The sequence below is a fragment of the Balaenoptera ricei genome, chromosome 10, assembly GCF_028023285.1.
Source record: "Balaenoptera ricei isolate mBalRic1 chromosome 10, mBalRic1.hap2, whole genome shotgun sequence".
Classification (NCBI taxonomy): domain Eukaryota; kingdom Metazoa; phylum Chordata; class Mammalia; order Artiodactyla; family Balaenopteridae; genus Balaenoptera; species Balaenoptera ricei.
In genome coordinates this window covers 4,425,706-4,444,222 of record NC_082648.1, presented here as the reverse complement: position 1 = coordinate 4,444,222, position 18,517 = coordinate 4,425,706, and the positions used below count along the sequence as shown (strand labels likewise).

The window sequence follows — 18,517 nt, the reverse complement described above, 5'->3', positions numbered from 1 at the left end:
TAATTTTCAGTTCCCTGCAAAATGTTTTTTTTTTACTGCCTTTGCCTGCATCATGTGTGCTCATTTAGCAGCCTTTGATTTTTTTTAACTGATATGTTCTTATAGAGCTTCCTGTTATTGTTTATTATTTTTACTAGCTTCCATTTATTGGTCATCTTATGTTTGTCGGATGCTCCGTATTTATTATTTGATTAAACCTAATGACAGTCCTACAAGTTAAAAGGTTTCCTGGGGCCTATCTCAGCTGAGATGTGGCCAAGGAAAGAAGAGCAGTAGGCGTGTGCTAGGCAAAGGAAAAACATTCAGAAAGGTTGGGAGTGGAAAGAGAGGTTTGGTATTGAAAGAAGTTTAGTATGGCTGGAAAATAAAGTTTGTGGATTTGTGTGTTGGGGCGGAGGGGGTGCAGGTGCTGAAATAAGAGTTTGGAGGTATAAGCAGCGGTGTGGTAAACTCCGTTAACGAGTTTGTGTTGTATCCTGAGTCGTACAAAGAATGTCATAGAAGGATTTTAAGCAGATGAGCAACATGGTCAGATATGCACTTTAAAACGATTGCTGTGACTTCAGTGTAGAGAATAGTGTGAGAACTGATTTGACGGGGAAATGCCTGGGGACAGGAGTCCAGTTAGGAGGCTAATAAGTAAATCTTCAGTTGATGTATTCTTTTTGACTAGATTTTCTTCTTTATGAATAGTGTCCACTTTGCCTTGTGGGCTGTCCTGTACTTTCCACTTTCTGTGTATCTTTTTCCTTCATGGAAATCTTTCCAGCACCATCTCCCTTCTCTCCACCCCCAATCAGATCTCATACCCACCACCTCTAAGCTCTTCAAGATAAATTGTTGGTCCCTGATCTGTTTCTTTGACTTTGTATTCACCAAGTGTTTCATGAACTGTATCCACCCACCATGCATCTGTTCCTAAGAATCCTCTCTGTTCTTCTCTCCATGATCCTTACCTATTCCTGAGAACTCTGCCTAGGAATGCTAAGTATTTTGTGGGCATAATTTTTTTCTTAAATGAAGTTTAGAAGAACCTTTTCCTTAAAAAAGAAGCACTTTGTTTTCATCATGAAGATGAAAATGCAGGGATAAACATAGGGAAATAAAATAATCAGCTCAGAGTCACACGAATAAAACCTCTGAGTGGGGGAACACCTTAGAAGTGGAACAGTAATAATGAAACATCATGGTTTTTTTAAATGGACTTATAACCCGCTGAGTTTTTTTTGTCATTGTTAGTTCTGTAGAAATCCTGCCAAAGAAGATGAAGAAAAACAGAGAAAGATTCTGCAACAGAGAGAGGGAATTTGTGTATGAATTCAAAGTGGGAAGTCAGTGCTTAGAACTGAGGGTGCCTCTCAGATTTCCTGTTCAAGAGAATGCCAGTCATTTACATGGCCGTCTGCTGCTGCTGCACAATTTACCATGCTTTATAGAAAAAGGTGAGGGTTGATTTCTTTTAACATATCGCTTCGTTATTTTCCTATAGTCTCTGTCATTAGAAGTTTTATATTAGAAAACATAAACCTAAGAAGCATTGGAAACAACCACAAAATGTGAAGCTTTCAAGAATAAAAAGGTTTCCCAGACCTTTGTTTTATGGAGTGTTTTTTTCTCTATCCCTTGTAATTGTTTATTAGGCATTTTAGTATAAAAATTAAATTAAAATTAAATATGAAAAATTACAGAGTCTGGATTAGAACTCTTAACCTCTTAATGTAGTTGGATGGATTCATAAGGCATGCCAGCTATCACTAGCTACGTGCTAAATGCGTTGCCCTTTTAATGATCCGGTCCTCAATTCCTGAGATGTCATGGGAGAGAAGGGGTACCTGTCTTTCAATAATCTTTGCTCACCTAAGTTAATTCCATAAAGTCTGTATTAAACCATGTTAAAAGGTCTGTGTTCTGTCTACAGATGAGGGAAAATGTTTTAATTGAGAATATGTTGGATCATAGAAGGTCGAAATTAACAAGGGAACGTAGAAACTTTCCAGCACAATCTCATTGTACAAATAAAGAAACTGGTACCTAGAAAGGTTAAATTATTTGCCCAACGCAATGATTCTCAAAAACTGTTCCCTGATCAGCAGCTACAGCATCACTTGGGAACTTGTTAGGAATGTGGATTATTGGGCAGGCTCCACCCAATTCCCTTTGAATCAGGAACTCTGGGAGTGCATGCAGCAATCTATTCCAGTAAGCTCTTCAGGGAACTCTGATGCATCTTAACGACTGAGAACCTCTGGTCCAAAGTTATATAATGACAGAGCCAAGACCGGAACCCAGGTATCCTGGTTTCTATGCCAGTGCTCTTCAATCAGTCTTTTTTTTTTTTTTTAAGTGGCATAAAGCAACAAATATGTATTATCTTGTCCTTACCGTTACTGTCGTTCAGGGATGCAGGTGCAACCTAGCCGGGTGCCTCTGACTCAGGGTTTCTCGTGGGGTTGCAGCCAAACCATCAGTCAGGGCTACAGTCTCATCTGAAGGCTCTACTGACAGAGGATTGTCTCCAAGATCCCTTGTGAGGTTGTTGTCAAGCCTTGTCATGTGGACCTCTTCCTAGGGTCACCTCAGGACCTGCAGCTGGCCTCCACCAGGGCCAGCAACCTAAGAGAGTGAGGGAGCAAGTGCCCAAGTTGAAAGCCACGGTCTTCTTATATCCTCAAAGCAGTCTCTGAATAGTGTCTCTAAAGTTGGAACTGTAGATCATCTGAAATAAATCAGTTTTAATATGCTAATCACTCAATTTCTCTCTCAGATTCAAAGACTGTAACAATATATACCCTTGAAAGTCATATAGGAAACTCATTTAAATACAGAAACCTTTAGCTGCTCTAAATCTGTAGGAGGTCTTTATGTGCTTTTCCCTACTCAGTTTCAGATAAAGAATCAGGCTTAAGAAATTAACATTTTTAATTTTTTTTTAAGATTTTTTTTTTGATGTGGACCATTTTTAAAGTCTTATTGAATTTGTTACAACATTGCTTCTGTTTTATGTTTTGGTTTTTTGGCCATGAGGCATGTGGGATCTTAGCTCTCCGACCAGGGATTGAACCCACACCCCCTGCATTGGAAGGCGAAGTCTTAACCACTGGACGGCCAGGGAAGTCCCAACATTTTAAATTAGTATCAGGGTTGTATGTCAGAGTTAAGAATTTTGACCATTCAGTAACCTGTGATTGTAAAGAAGAATAATTGTGAGATGAGTTAAATGATCCCCTAAGCTGATTTTATTTTAGTTAGACATTCTGTTAAGGGTTAAGGGTATTCTCATTGTCTCATTCTGTTAAGACACTATTTTAGTTAGACATTCTGTTAAGCTTGATGAAATAAAGTTTGACATTGGAATGCTTAGCCAGGTAAAATGTTCCCTATTTATGTGTACTGACAATGGTGTTTGTTGTCCCTGTTACAGACTTAAAAGAAGCTCTGAGCCAGTTTATCGAAGAAGAATCCCTCAAAGATTATGACAGAGATGCTGAAGCAGCCCTGGAAGCTGTGAAGTCCGGTGAAGTAGATTTACATCAGCTGGCAAGTACATGGGCCAGAGCTTATGCGGAGGTAAAAAAATAGATCACGTTGTAAGTTTTGAGGATATTCTGAACTTTGATGAGGATTTCTTTCCTTACAGCTTTATTGAGATGTAGTTGACGTGCAGCATCGTGTAAGCTTAAGGCATACGGCATAGTGCTTTGATTTACACACATCACGAAGTGATGATCACAAGTTTAGTGAACGTCCATCCTCTCATATAGATACAAAATTAAAGAAATAGAAAATGAAATACTTTTTCTTGTGCTGAGAACGCTTAGGATTAACTCTCAACAACTTTCATATATACCATAAGGCAGTGTTAATTATATTTATTACATTGTACATTACATGCCTAGTACTTATTATAACTGGAAGTTTGCATCTTTTGACTGCAGTCAGCCAATTTCCCCTTCCCCCATCCCCAGCCTCAGTTAAGTGCAAATCTGATCTCTTTTTCTGTGAGTTTGTTTGTTTGTTTTTAAAGTATAGTGATGGAGGAGACAGAGAAGTCCAGATGGGCCTGGACGTGGAGTAGTTTCTCCACAGGCCCTTACTCAGTGCCCGTTCCTCTCGGCTGTCACAGCCCCCTTTTTAGGGGCACCTCTCCTGAGGGAATATGGCGCGAGTTAGGTCAAATAAGAGCTGTGTTCGGTGCTTCTCGTGTAGGTAGCTTCTGCCTGTTCACAAGGCTCACTCTAGGCTGGGTTTTAAATTGATGCTGAAAATTATGTAGTGAGCAGATCTGGTTCATGGGGTTTCCAAATGTCTGGTGTTACGTAGGGCCAAGCAGATCCCTGTGATTTGGCCCTGGCTCCTTCCTGCAAAACTTCAGGCCGAGCCTGATGTGAACTTGGAACAAGGCTTAAGTCACATGGGCTGGTTATAATTTCTAGAGCAGTGCCGGGGTCTAGAGATGTAGAGCAGTTATGAGAATGCGGTTTCAGGTTTTCAGAGGCGTGGGGTAGATGAAATCCGTCTTCTAGATTCAGCTGGTCTTCTGAAACTCTTCTCTCCTGATCTGGCAGTCAGTCGAAGTATAAGTGAAAAGAAACAAGGGGAAAAGTTGACCCGATTGACCCAGTTCAAAATACCTGTTTCTGTCATTTATCCATTTGTTTTATTTAAGGTAAATTATTACTCTTAGTCCTGTCATAGATTCCAGTTTTTGACATTTTCACTTTGAAAAGGGAAGAATTTAGATTATTCTTTTTTATAGATGTCTGTCTGCAAAGATCAATAATAGAAAAAATACTTCCACTTTTGCCTTTAAATTGTATGACCTTTGACAGGGGACTTCCCAGCATGCCAGTTTCCTCCCCTGGAGAGCACTGTGTGTGTCAGATGTGCTGGCACGGCACACGTCTGGGGACAGGCATCTGTCCCCCGGGTGGCTTTGTGTGTGTGCTTGGGGTATCTCCATTCTGCCTCTCTGCATGTTTCTGTTTTTCTGGTTTATTGGTGTTTACTCAGTCCCTTTATCATTTTGATAGCTACTGTTTTCATACACTTTAAAACATGCTTACATTTTTATAAAGAAAACAATACTTGGAAAGTTCAGAGTAAGAAAATTGCAAATGTACATCTTGATATAAAATCCTGTGCATGAATTGGGTTTTCAAGGTCAGTGTTATTGCATAGGTAACCTCATTCTCTAAATATATAGCCTACAAAACCTTTCGTAGCAATATATTTTTAATAATGGAAAGCCTCTTCTGATTATATAATTAATATATGCAAATTATTCTGTTATGCAGCACCTTAGAATACAAAGTAAAGGTCGTCAGAAGTCCCACTCTGCCAAAACAGCCCCTTCGACGGTGTTTGGGTTTCACAGAAATGGGATCTTAGCTTACTTACCTTTTTTTTTTTTTTTTTTTTGTGAGCACTTCCTATTTCTTCCTCCACATTAACGCCTTCCCCTTACCCCTGCCTCCAGGTAACCCACATTAACAACCTCGTTGACATCTTTCTGTATTTTTTTTGTATATTCAGATAATCCTCTGTAACCTATATACACATAGATAGATGGAGGGTCTTTCTGTCCTTTGATGTACAGAAATGGAATCATAGTATATGCACTTCTCTAGTAGTGTGTTAAATAAAAATACTACGTCAGGATTTAAGACTGTTCGTGTCTCATCTCGTAGACCACATTAGAGCATGCAAGGCCCGAGGAGCCCAGCTGGGATGAAGATTTCGCAGATGTGTACCATGACCTAATCCATTCTCCTGCCTCTGAAACTCTCCTAAATTTGGAACACAATTACTTTGTTAGTATCTCAGAACTGATTGGCGAAAGAGATGTGGAGCTGAAAAAATTACGAGAGAGGTATTTCAGAGTTCTTGCATTATCATAATTAAATGTTACGTCATCAAATATTGATGGGCTGCAGAACAGCTTGTTCTCATTTTGTTATAAAATTGAAGAATAGAATAGAAAAGAATCTTTAACTTTAGAAATTAATTTTCTTATGCGTTTAAATCTGTCATTTCATCTGGGAAGATGAGGTCCTCATAGGTTTATAGAACTTCTCCAGTGATTTACCTAAACAAGTACGGTGGTCTTATCTATTCTTAGTTCTAATAAGAGGAATAGCTTACCTCTTTTGAAGGTCTGCTTTGTTTCAGGCACTGTGCAAAGTGCTTTGGATGCTGTCTTAGTTCAGGCTGCTGTTGAAAAAAAAATACCGCAGACTGGGTGGCTTAGACAACAGAAATTGATTTCTCACCGTCCAGAGGCTGGGTCGTCCAAGATCAAGGTGCCAGCAGACTCCGTGTCTGGTGAGGACCCGCTGCCTGGCTTGCAGACAGTGCCTTCTTAATGTCGCTCACGTGGCGTTTCCTCAGTGCGTGCTCCTGGTGTGTTGCTCGTAGACAGACAACTGTAGCACCTCTTCTTCTAGGCACTAATTCCATCAGGACGGCTCCAACCTCTTGAGCTCACCTAAACCTACTTACCTCCCAAAGGCCCCACCTCCAGATACCATCACATTGAGGGTTAGGGTTTCAACATACGAATTCTGGGGGGACACAAACATGCAGTCCATAACGGATGCCCTGTCTCACTTGATCTCTTAGCACAGTCCTACTGTCATCAAACCCATTTTACTGAGGCAAAAATTTGATTTTCTTCTAGTTCTTTATTATGTAGCCAATAATATTGTGAACATACTTTAAGAATGAAATACAGATTAGATTTTTTAAAATATGTAAGAGTATAATTACCTAACAAGAATGAATTATCTTCTGTTGAACTACATTTGTTTGATTTTTCCTGCCAGGGCTTCAAATAATATAATCTTCATCTCATTCTGAATCTGTCCTTGGATCTCAGGTTTTCTGGGACTGCACTCATTCTGCCTATCTAGGTGTATTAGAAAATGCCCAGCCTGGCTCTCTGTAGTTCATGTCAGTAGCCATCACTCCTGCTTTCATTCAGCTGGTGAGCTGCGCTAAACTGTGGTCAACTTTGCTTCCTGCTCACTCCACCTCCCAGAAAATTTCATCTCTGGCCATCAGTATTCTACAATTGTTGTTTTTCTAAATTGGAAGAAGATTCTCATTCCACAAAGCTCTTCAGTTTTGGGGAATCTGAATTAACTTACCAATTATCTGCATTTACTGGTACTTCGTATACATTTTCTGTCGTGGAATGGTTTTTCAGCAGGGGTTTGTTTTGGTTTACGTTATTTTTTGAAATGTCCTTTGGCCAGACTTCTTGATGGGGCTTTGCTTTTTCCCACCTAAACGTATAAACAGTATTTGAATACATTTATTTTAAGAACAGTTTTATAGTTTATTTTTCACATGTCCGAACTGTTAGTTTAAAAAATAAAAATAAGCTATGTTCCCGTTAAGGTAGGTGATATTTTTTGCAAAGGTGAACAGTATAACTAATGGTGAGTTGGAATTCATTGATGGAAGTTCACCCACTATTTTGGTGCTTAATTCATTTATCTAATTCATGAGCAGAAGTGACACCTCTTCTCATTTCTCCTTTCATTTTAACTCCATTTTACATCTTTAAAAGAACTTCTCTCAGTATAGCATCAATACAGTTATAATGATCTTCTTTCCTAAGTTTGTTCGAGATAATATACAGGTTGTCAGAATCACCCCACCAGACATACTGAGCCAATAGATAGTTAGTATTTCATCTGAAAAATAATAAAATTTTCTTTGATCTTAATCATAGAAAATATATATTGTATCATTAACTGTATCATTAACTACTTGCACTTCTAAAACATTTAGGGTGAAATAAATGTTCGTGAAATTTTATTTGTTGAATTATTATTTATTGGTCTTCTTTTTCCTCACTGGAAATTTGCTTCTTTTAGCAAATCAGATTCAAGATATTTCTTTGAAACTTAAAAGTGGCAGTGATACTCTTTATCCACTAGAGGGAACATGTGTAATGTAAAATAGTAATATATTTGTATGGAAGTTTATATTTATTAATGCTTAGTAGTTATTTCTGTTTTAAATAACAATCTTACTTGCAAGCACTTCCTTCACCTGACCTCTAGTAGTTATTAAAAAATTAATGGGGTCACCTGCCCACTTATAGTCAAGTGGGAATTAAGTGATATTGAATATTTACTACTAGAAGGCATACATAGAAATGTATAGAAGTATAACATATGAATGAGTTTCATTTATCATATACATATAAGTATCAATCAGTTGTTATAAATACGTGTAAGTTCTCTTTTAAGAGCAATTTACTTAAATTGACTAGAATGATAGTAAAATCCTTTTAGTTCATGTCTGTGTTTCGTTGTTTACAAGTTTGTTTGAAATATGTTTCAGAACAAACTTTTAAAATACATTTTTATTAGAAGATAATTTTAATGAACTCACTAAAATATAATACACATACAGAAGAGGCAATAAACGATAGGTATACAGCTCAGTAAATTTTCACAAAGTACGTACACCTGTGTGCTCATCTCCCAGATCAAGAAATGATTTCCAGCCCTGCAGAGGGCTCCCTCCTGCCCAGCGGCAGTCGCCACCCATTTCCCCCGTAAACAACCATTATCTGAACTTCTAACACCACTGATTAGTTTTTCCCATAGAGAAAACCATTTTTAATTTCTGCACGTTTATTTGGATAAATGAAGAAGACTAAAATGTATCTTCAGAATGTATTTCATATTCCTCTAAAAAGGGAACCAACCTTGTGACTTAATACCAGCTTGATCCTTAGAACCTAATTGGCAGCTTCTGGTTATAATACAAAGTACCTTTTGAAGGTTGAAGTCACTTTAACTCATGTTCAAATAAAAAGGAAATGTATTTAAGCTGGAATTGCAGAGTATCTTCTTTGTGAAAATCTGCAGCCTTTTAAATATTAGCCATGGAAGTCGAAAGATCACCTAGATTTTGAATGCTTTCATTTATGCACTAAATTTAGATTCCAATTTAGCTGCACAAATGACGTTGTTGATATTATCTGACATTGTCATTATTATTTCCACATCTCCATTGGCAAGGCTTCAAAGTGCCTTCCAGGTGGTATAGTTGCCATAACTCGACATAGTCCTAGAAAACAAAAATTTTCTTTTGACTTTGTAGAGGTTGTTCAATAAATCCAGAGTGGTTGTATTAAAAATTTGATGAATATATCTGATCTGCTTATTTATGGTTCAGACAAGGCATTGAAATGGAAAAAGTGATGCAGGAACTGGGAAAATCACTGACAGATCAAGATGTAAATTCACTGGCTGCTCAGCATTTCGAATCCCAGCAGGTGAGTGAAGTGTAATGACTTTTGGATTGAATTTTCCACTTATTTATTTTTGTAAAACAAGTAGTTAGTCAGTGCACTGTCTCTTTTTAGGACTTGGAAAATAAATGGTCCAATGAATTAAAACAGTCGACTGCCATACAAAAGCAAGAGTATCAGGAATGGGTGATGAAACTTCATCAAGACCTAAAAAACCCCAAAAACAGCTCTCTCAGGTATTAATCGGGTGTTGTTTTTATTAGATGAAGGTCATTGTCAGTAATAGTTTGTATTTGTTGTAAAACTGGACCTTTTTAGTTGTAGGTATTTTTAAGTTGCCGGTGAAAATTCAAGGTAATTTATACTTCTTTTAACACCTTTCATTTTATAGACTTTATGTGGATGATTTGCGGGGTGGGGCGGGTAACTGGCTGCTTTACAGTAGTGACTTCCCCCCTAGAACTTAGCCTTGTAGATCTTGTGGATGTGTATACCTCAAGACCGCCATTACTGTCTCTTGTTTCCTTAAGCTGGTTTCCTTTCAGTGCAATACACACTGGTCGACTGCACCTTAAATGCCAAGCACTCTTTAAGCAGAAGAGCCAAAAAAAGATAACTGCCCATGTGGAGCTTACATTCTAGAGACACTGACCTGTGAATAAAACAGTACTGTACAGAATGATGTGTGCAGTAACAGAAGCATGTACAAGGTACCAAAATAGTCTAGAGGACTTTCCATAAGTCACAAGTTGTGTGGTGCCTTATGGCCTAAATACACTGTGTTTCATGTGTTGCCCTAGAGCTCGACAGTGCCTGTTCTTTCCTGGCTGTGTACTCACCTTTGAGAATTTCTTCTTTCAAATCCTAAAGTATATCCGATTGAATATATTTAGTACAGTATAATAATCCTATTTCCAGCATCTTCTAGTGTATGCTATAAACATTTAGATACTGCCCTTTATTTGTCTAATGTCATTCTCCCCCACCTGTCTTGCCTTGAAGACAAAAACCATGTCTGTTTTTCTGCTGTTGTATACCCAGGTCTTTGTCAAGTGTCTAGCTCTTGACACAGGCATATAAATAAATATTTATGGGATGGGTGTAAACCAGGCAGATGGATGGATTATCATTAAACTATTTACCTGACACTGTCTGTATCATCTCGTATTATAATCTGTCATTTGTGTTGTTGTTTTTCCCAAGACAACACCTTAGAAATATTTAAACAATTTTTTATAATTAGAAATGGGATAACCTCCTGGACACTAACATATATATACTCCTCATTTCAAATGAAAATAGTGCTGAACACAATACAAAGAGACATGTGAGGCGACAGACAGGCTGGGAACACCTGTGTACTATAAGGTCCAATGGTGTTTCTCAAATTGCTGGTTGCAGTCTGCCAGGGACCATGCTAGATCCTTTACTTTCCAATTGGACTTTTAAAAATGACAATAAAATGGAATGGAATTGAATGGAACAGAACTGAGTAGAGTAGACTAGGGAAAAAAATATCAGCACGTTACTCATGTGTGCATTGAGCCAAAATGTGAAATATGTACTCTATATTGTGGTCAAAAAAGTAGGAAGTCATCAACCTATGGAAGCTAAGAAAGCCCCTTGCTACAAAAATTATCTCTTGCTTTGCTGCTCTACTTTCAGAAATTCATTGTATAGGATCAATTCCTTTGTGTAAATATTGGCCTCTAGCTGCTGCTGCTTTAAAAACCAAATATTCCTAGGAAAGAGTATTTTTACTGTGACTTGGTTAGTTTGCTTTCCTTTTTGATAGGGATTTCCTTGGGGAGCAGAAACCTGTTTTCAACGTAACTACGTATAGAACTCCTGTATGAGATTGATCAATTTTTAAAATTTATTTATTTGTTTATTTATTTATTTGTGTTTTTAACATCTTTATTGGAGTATGATTGCTTTACAATGGTGTGTTAGTTGCTGCTCTATAACAAAGTGAATCAGCTATACGTATACATATATCCCCATATCTCCTCCCTCTTGCGTCTCCCTCCAACCCTCCCTATCCCACCCCTCTAGGTGGTCACAAAGCACCGAGCTGATCTCCCTGTGCTATGCAGCTGCTTTCCACTGGCTATCTATTTTACATTTGGTAGTGTATATATGTCCGTTTTTGCCCTTTTGTTTAAAGTCAGGTCTATTGAAGGATAAATTACATAAAGTAAAAGTCACTTGTTTTAGGTTTACATTTTGATGAGTTTTGACAAACTTAATTAGTCATGAAACCATCACTGCAATCAAGACATAGCATTTCCTTTTTATACCTTTATATTAACCCCCCTCCCCTTGCCCAGCTTGTGGCAACCCGATCTGATTTCTGTCCCTGTAATTTTGATTTTTACAGAATGTCATATAAATGGAATCAAACTGTATGTAGCAGTTTGTGTCTTGCTTCCTTCACTTGACATAACGCTTTTGAGACTCATTCATGTTGTTGCATTTATGAGTGGTTCTTCCCTTTTTATTGCTCTGTTATTCTTTGTTTATCCATTCACTCAGTGGTGGACATTCAAAGTATTTTGGCAATTATAAATAAAGCGGCTATAAACATTCACATACTGGTCTTTCTATAGACATATGTTTATAATTGTCTTATGTAAATACCTAGGAGTGGGATTGCTGGAAAACATGGGAAGTAAAATCCATGGTGTGTTTAATTTTTTAAGAAACTGGTTCTCCGAAGTGGCTGTACCATTTTGCATTCCCGCCACCAATGTGTGAGGGTCCCAGGTGCTCCTGACCCTCATCAGCACTTGGCGTTGATATTTAGCAATTCTGGTAGGTTTTGTAGTGGTGTCTCATTGTGGTTTTACTTTGCATTTCCCGGACGGCTACTAACGTTGAACATTTTTTCACGTGCTGATCTTCTATCCATACCTCTCCTTTTTTTTTTTTTTTTCCATTATTATATTGAGTTGTGGAAGTTCTCTGTGTATTCTGGATACAGGTCTATCGTCAGATATGTGTTTTACAAATATTTTCTCTCACCCTGTGGCTTGTTGTTTCATTTTCTTAATGGTTTCTTTTGAAGAGCAAAGTTTTTCATTTTAATTAAGTGCAATTTATCAATTTTTAAATGGTTTGCTTCTTATCTCAGTTATCATTGCCTAATTCAAGATCACAAAGATTTTCTGCTATGTTTTCTTCTAGAAATTTTATAGTTCAAACTTATACATGTAACTCATGATGTATTATTTCATATCTATTATATGTAAATTTAAATATATCCACTATAAAATAGTAAATAAATATATCCACTATATATATGTTGGTCTGTAACTTTGTTTTTCTTATAATATCTTCATTTGGTTTTGGTATCAGGGTAATGGTGGCATCATAAAATGATCGGTGATCTGCTGCTGAGCCTGTCAAAGGAATTGACATCTGTGATCATCGATCTGATATCATGTTTTACTTCTAGTACTTCTCTCTTTGCTGCAATTCCTTATCTGTCCTTGTGTGTTATTTTACACTAAATCTTTTAGCATATTGTCATAGTTATTTGAAAGTCCCTTTCTTTTAGCCCCAATGTCTGGGTCATCTCTAAGTCTGTTTCTGTTGATTGCTTTCTCTCTTGACAGTGGGTTATTTATTTATTAATTTATTTATTTTTGCTTGCTGTTTTGGGTCTTTCCCCCTCTCTGTTTCTCTCTCTCTTGTTTAAACTGAATGCTGCCTGTTATGTGTATTAGAAAAGAAGAGACTGAGGTCAGTAGTACTTATGCCCAGAAATGAGCAGGCCGTTGATATGAAGGTTATGGAAATCTAGTCAGCAGTCGGGCTGTGTTTGGTTTCTGTTCTTCAGTCCACCACAGGCTTCATTTTCTACAGCAGTGCGCTGCTGCCACTTTGTGTTGAGAGTGGGGCTTTGGCTTCTAGACTGTTCTCCTCTGTCATCCCGCTCCACCCTCAGCTTTCAGTAGCCTTTGCAGGCCTGTGCCACAGCAGGAGGTCCCCGTGTGCGCTGTTGCTGTGGCTCCCCCCCCCCCAGCAGTAGACTGACGTTGTTGTTACTTGATGCCAGGCTCCTGGTCGGGGGTGGGAGGCGGGTCTCTGTGGTCTTTGTCCAGCTTCAGTCTTAGGTAAGTCCAGCAGATCTGGGCCTTGGGCTTGGGGCACTCATCGCACATCTGCCTGTGCCGCCCAGTGGGCTGTCTGTTCTTTTTCCCTGCCCCCAAGGTTTTCCTGGAAGCGCCTGGTGGAGGCCAACAGGAAAGAGTTTGCAAGAGCATATGCAAAGTCCCCCGGTGCCTGGAGCTCGTAGCTGTTCTAAATGGACCTGCTAGCCCATACTTGACCTTCAAGAATTTGTTAAAATTTTAGCTGATTTCTTCTTACCCTCTTACATACATTACAGCAACCCATTTCTACTGTGCTCTGCCCAAACTGAAAACTATCTGTGTGTCCTGTCTCTCCTTCTAAAGCATGTCACACTTTAGAATTTAGTTTCTTGGTTGCCTTGTTACCTCAAATCTCTGATGAGCTCCAGAAAAATTATGACCTTATAGGTTATCTGGGCTTTTCTTGCTGTTAACATGGGAACATCATTCTCTTGTGGCTTTCTGTGTCCTAAGATGAGGATATTTTATTAATATAAATTTATATGAATTTACTTTGGGGTTTAAATTTGCCATATTTACTAATGAAGTCAATCAGTGACGCTAATGAGACTGTTTGGATTTACCCCAAAAATGTAGTCAGGGGAGTGGATGACTGTTACAGACTTATACCATCTTCAGCTCACCATGAAATTTGAATTGAACAGTTGTACAGTTCTGGTGCCTCCATGGAAACCTTTTCCGGACGTGCAAGGGCAGAGTAGAGCAAAGAGAGAAGTCCTTTAATGGGAGACTGTTGGCGGTGAAAAAACAGGAAATGGTAAAACAAAAAAAAAAAGAGAGGATATGAATACATCAAAACGAGCTTCATCTTTTTTTATTATTTGACATTTATTTGACATTTTAATTTTTAATTTTCATTTCTATCACTTCACTTATTTTCTAGTTTCACCAGCCCTAAGGCTGATATAGGATATATTAAAATGTCATTTTAAACATGTTAATGTTAGTCATTTCATTTAATCATTCTCTTAGGCAACTAAGAAATATTAAATGATGACATATGAATCGATATTGTAATGACTAAAAAAATATGCATCACTTACTGAAAGAAATAACCAAAGAAATGAAAGAATAAGTAGGAATTTTATAACCTGTGTTAATGATCTTACTTGTCCCCATGGATAAAGGATAAATTTAGGAATAAACTAAGTGCTACTTCCTGCTGTTTCATCTCATTTCACTGTAAAGCTTTCTTTCCTTTAGGAAAGGTTTTTGACAAACATACAAAAAAAAAAAAAAAGCATATCAATAATTTTTTCAATTTCAGTGAGGAAATTAAAGTTCAACCAAGTCAGCTCAGAGAATCCGCTGAAGCAAATGGAAGGATTTATGAGGAACAGAGAAAGTTAGAAGAAAGTTTTACCATTCACTTAGGTAAGTATATTAATTTTTTGCAGTCACAATGTATTGTAACCTGTGAAACTTTTTTTAATGTTGTAAGAGAAAAATCCCTAGCATACGAGTAGAATATACCCAGGTTCTTTTTATTAAAAATTGTGTTCTGCTCCAAGAAAGCCTATAGTTTATTGGCTGTAAGTTTTCTATTTTAGCTCATATATTATTTCTTTGCAAATAGAAAGATGAAATGTTAATAGTTATTCAAATAGAAAATTGCAAGGCCCATTTTAATTATTCGTAGCACAGATTTATCTGGATTCTTGCCACAGAGATTTGCCTCCTGCCCTGCTGGCTTTCTGCAGCTGTCTAAGTATCTCTCTGGGCCTGTTGCCTACCCCCAGGAGCCCAGTTGAAGACCATGCATAACCTGAGGTTGCTGAGAGCAGATATGCTGGATTTCTGTAAGCACAAGAGGAGCCACCGAAGTGGTGTGAAGCTCCACCGACTGCAGACAGCACTGTCGCTTTACTCCACGTCCCTCTGTGGCCTGGTGTTGCTAGTGGATAACCGAATCAATTCATACAGTGGTATTAAAAGGGGTAAGTTAGCATTATGCATATTTATGCCTTTAAAGTTCTCCATTTAATGCCATTCTAAAAAGAAAGGAATTAGTGAAAAACTTAAAAAAAAGGCTTGAGTCACCCCAGTATTCAAGTAGACCAAACAGCACACATACCCAGACACTGCCATTTGAGATTTGTTTCATACTTTAGCAGGCCTAGGGTGCTTCAGGGTATTTCATTCTTCTTAAAATTCTATCACATTGTAGATCATACTCTTACAGGACCCTTGTTTCAAGGTATAACAAAAAGAATAATCAAGATATAAACGTATTTTTCAAAAAGGAGCAGATCCTGACTCAGTGAATTTTAGTTCATCCATTTGTCCTTTTTTTCTTTCTTTTTTTAAATAACCTATTTCTTAAATATGCTAGGTAAAATTCTACTTTCCCTCTTAGTACAATTAATGTTTTATGATTATTAACAAAATTTTAATATATAAAGTATATTCAAATGTATAACTGTTTTTAAAAGACGCTTGAATAGAGTTTATTTTCTATTATAAATAAAAGAACCTTATATTACGTAGCACTTCTGGGGACTGGATTATGATCAAAGTATATATTATTTAAAGAAGGTTTGGGCTTATATTAAAATTTCCTTGCCTATTAATTGTTTACTCTTTTGGGCAATTGAGAGATTAAGTTTCTGATCAAAACCAAATTGTTGTCCCCTGACTTAGTAAGACATAATAATTGAAAGGACAAGTATGAGAAGTTGTCCTTGTGAATGCTGTATTCTCTTTCCGCTAGATCTCATTGTCTGTAAGTAAATACTAAATACTTGATACTTCACCTTTAGAAGTTCATAACTGTGTTGGGTCCCTTAGATTTCGCCACAGTTTGCCAAGAATGCACTGACTTTCATTTTCCCCGAATTGAAGATCAGCTGGAGGTTGTCCAGCAGGTGGTACTTTATGCCAGAACCCAGCGCAGGAGCAAGCTGAAAGAATCACACGGTCAGTGAAACTCACATTTTTAAAAATTTCACTCTCAGGATGTTCTGTCCCTAAGCGCTCTCCTAGCATACGGGCCATCTGAAGTAGAGAAAGTTGTATTGGTGGGAAGATGCAAGAAAGAAATTAAGAACAAAATTCAAGGTCTTTAGAAGCTTGAATTCTGTTCTTAATTTCCTTGTTTGTGTGATTTTGTTCAGGATCCTTAGAAAAACTGTTTTTAAAATTCAATTCCATAGTTACACTTGAAGTAGGCACTCAGTGGAAAGTTGGTGATCTTTTGATCCAAGTTCTGTATCTCTAAAATGGATATAATTAGTACTATAAAGGACATTGAAATCATAGGGTAAATAGCCCAAAATATACACTTTTTATATGTTCCATCTTTGATCCACTTAGGTAGCACGACGTCAGTTACAAGAATTGGTTTTGGTTGTTCTTTTAAAAAATTACTATGTTTAGAAATGTGTCCTGCTTTTTCTATATTTATCCACAATCTAAACATCCTTCTAGGAAATTTACTGGAAGTTGATTTTAAAGCTATGGAAGAAGTTCATGGCATTTTTCTTCAGAAGATTTCTATTTCTGCATAAGGAGACCTTAGGGAAGACATAAAAGAAAACACTCTGACTCAAATTATGGAGTAGTTCTGCTATCTTTAATTGAAAAATGAAAGTTTAAAAAGTAGTCTTTTTAAAAATTAAATTGGTACCATAAGTCTGTTTAGTCAGGAGCTAAATATAAGGGTAGTATTCATTTAAAAATATACATAAGGTGTGTTTTTCTTATTTTTCTGACATTTCATATTATGTCACAGGCATAAAATTATAATACATGCTCTTATCTGGCTTGAGTGCATACTCAGTGTTTTATTGTTTCTTATGGAAACTTGATGTCTTGCCCAGGAAATAAAATGCGGCAGGTTTTTAAACAGTTGCTGGTCAAACCTTTAAATCTGCTTCTGGTACTTTGGATGTCTGTCTTGTTTGTTTGTTTTGCAACTGCAGTGTTTCAAAGAAACCCTTATATACTTTGGGTTCACATGTTTTGTATTTTTTAGTAAACAGAGAGAGAGACTGCTGTATCTTTGCTTGGTGTCTTTGTTCTCTATCCCATGAAGAATTCCTCCCATTCTCTTGATGCTAGAATTCTAGAATGCAGCTCTCTAGGCTCAACTTGATTAGCAGTCACGGTAGTTTTTGTGTTTTATTCAGTAGATTTTTAAAAAAAGTTTTATTTATATTTTAATCATTTCTAAAATAGGTAAAACAATCTGAAGATTCACAATTCAAACTGTACAAAAGAGCATACAGTGAAAGTCTTTGTAACTGTCCACCAGCCATCCAGTTTCCCGCTTCAGAGGCAGCCAGTGCTATGTCACACGTACCTTCCGGACATGTTTATTTATGAGTGTGTGTGTGAGCGGGTGTATGTGTGTATTTATGTATTTTGCCTTTTCACACAAATGGCAACTTTCTCTGCACACTTCTCTGTCCTCTGCTTTTTTTCACTGAATAGTTTATCTTGGGCATCATTTCATATCTGTACAGAAAGAGCATCCTTAGAGCTTTTCACGGCTGTATGATGGTGTTCCACTGCAGGATATCCCATTAGTGATCAGTTCCCTATTGATAGACATTTTATCTGTTCCAAAGTTTTGCTCTTATAAGTAATAACGCATGAATAACCTTACACATATATCGTCATGCATGACTGAGCATATCTATGGAATAGATTCGTAAAGAGAAATTCCTGAGCTAAGGGGCACATACATTTGTAATTTTGATAGTGTCAGCAATTGCTCTCCATAGCGGCCCCACCAGTTTGTATTTCCACTCTGGGTAACCATGGCTTTGTAGTGGCAATGTCTGTCACATACAACAGAGACAGGCTGAGTCTTAGGAAATCAGTGTGGAAGTGTATCCCAACGAAGGACCTTTCAGAAAATTACGGTCTGTCCTCTTATTCTTCTGCCATCTCCTTCCTCCATCTCATTCAAACTAGCAAGGATGTGATCAGACACATTCAACTATTATTCTTAGTAGTAACTAAAAGCATGAAGATTGAGATCATGACAGGTGTGGGAGAAGGCGGAGGACGCAAAGTTTATTTATGAGAGGAAGTTTTTAAACCACATACGGTTAAGGCAACGTGTGTACATCATGGTAGTATTTTG

At 37.4% G+C, this 18,517-nt stretch overlaps 1 protein-coding gene across 2 annotated transcripts in view; it reads left to right on the top strand.

Moving 5' to 3' along the window:
- C10H12orf4 (chromosome 10 C12orf4 homolog) overlaps window positions 1-18,517 on the top strand; it is a 38,442-nt gene that overhangs the window by 461 nt on the left and 19,464 nt on the right. For both annotated transcript variants that reach the window (XM_059935140.1, XM_059935139.1), the window contains exons 2-9: window positions 1,240-1,442; window positions 3,422-3,567; window positions 5,688-5,869; window positions 9,196-9,295; window positions 9,386-9,507; window positions 14,696-14,802; window positions 15,168-15,365; window positions 16,216-16,344. In XM_059935140.1, coding sequence (XP_059791123.1) covers window positions 1,265-1,442; window positions 3,422-3,567; window positions 5,688-5,869; window positions 9,196-9,295; window positions 9,386-9,507; window positions 14,696-14,802; window positions 15,168-15,365; window positions 16,216-16,344 — 1,162 coding nt within the window. In that variant the 5' untranslated portion in view covers window positions 1,240-1,264. The remainder of the gene's footprint in view (window positions 1-1,239; window positions 1,443-3,421; window positions 3,568-5,687; window positions 5,870-9,195; window positions 9,296-9,385; window positions 9,508-14,695; window positions 14,803-15,167; window positions 15,366-16,215; window positions 16,345-18,517) is intronic.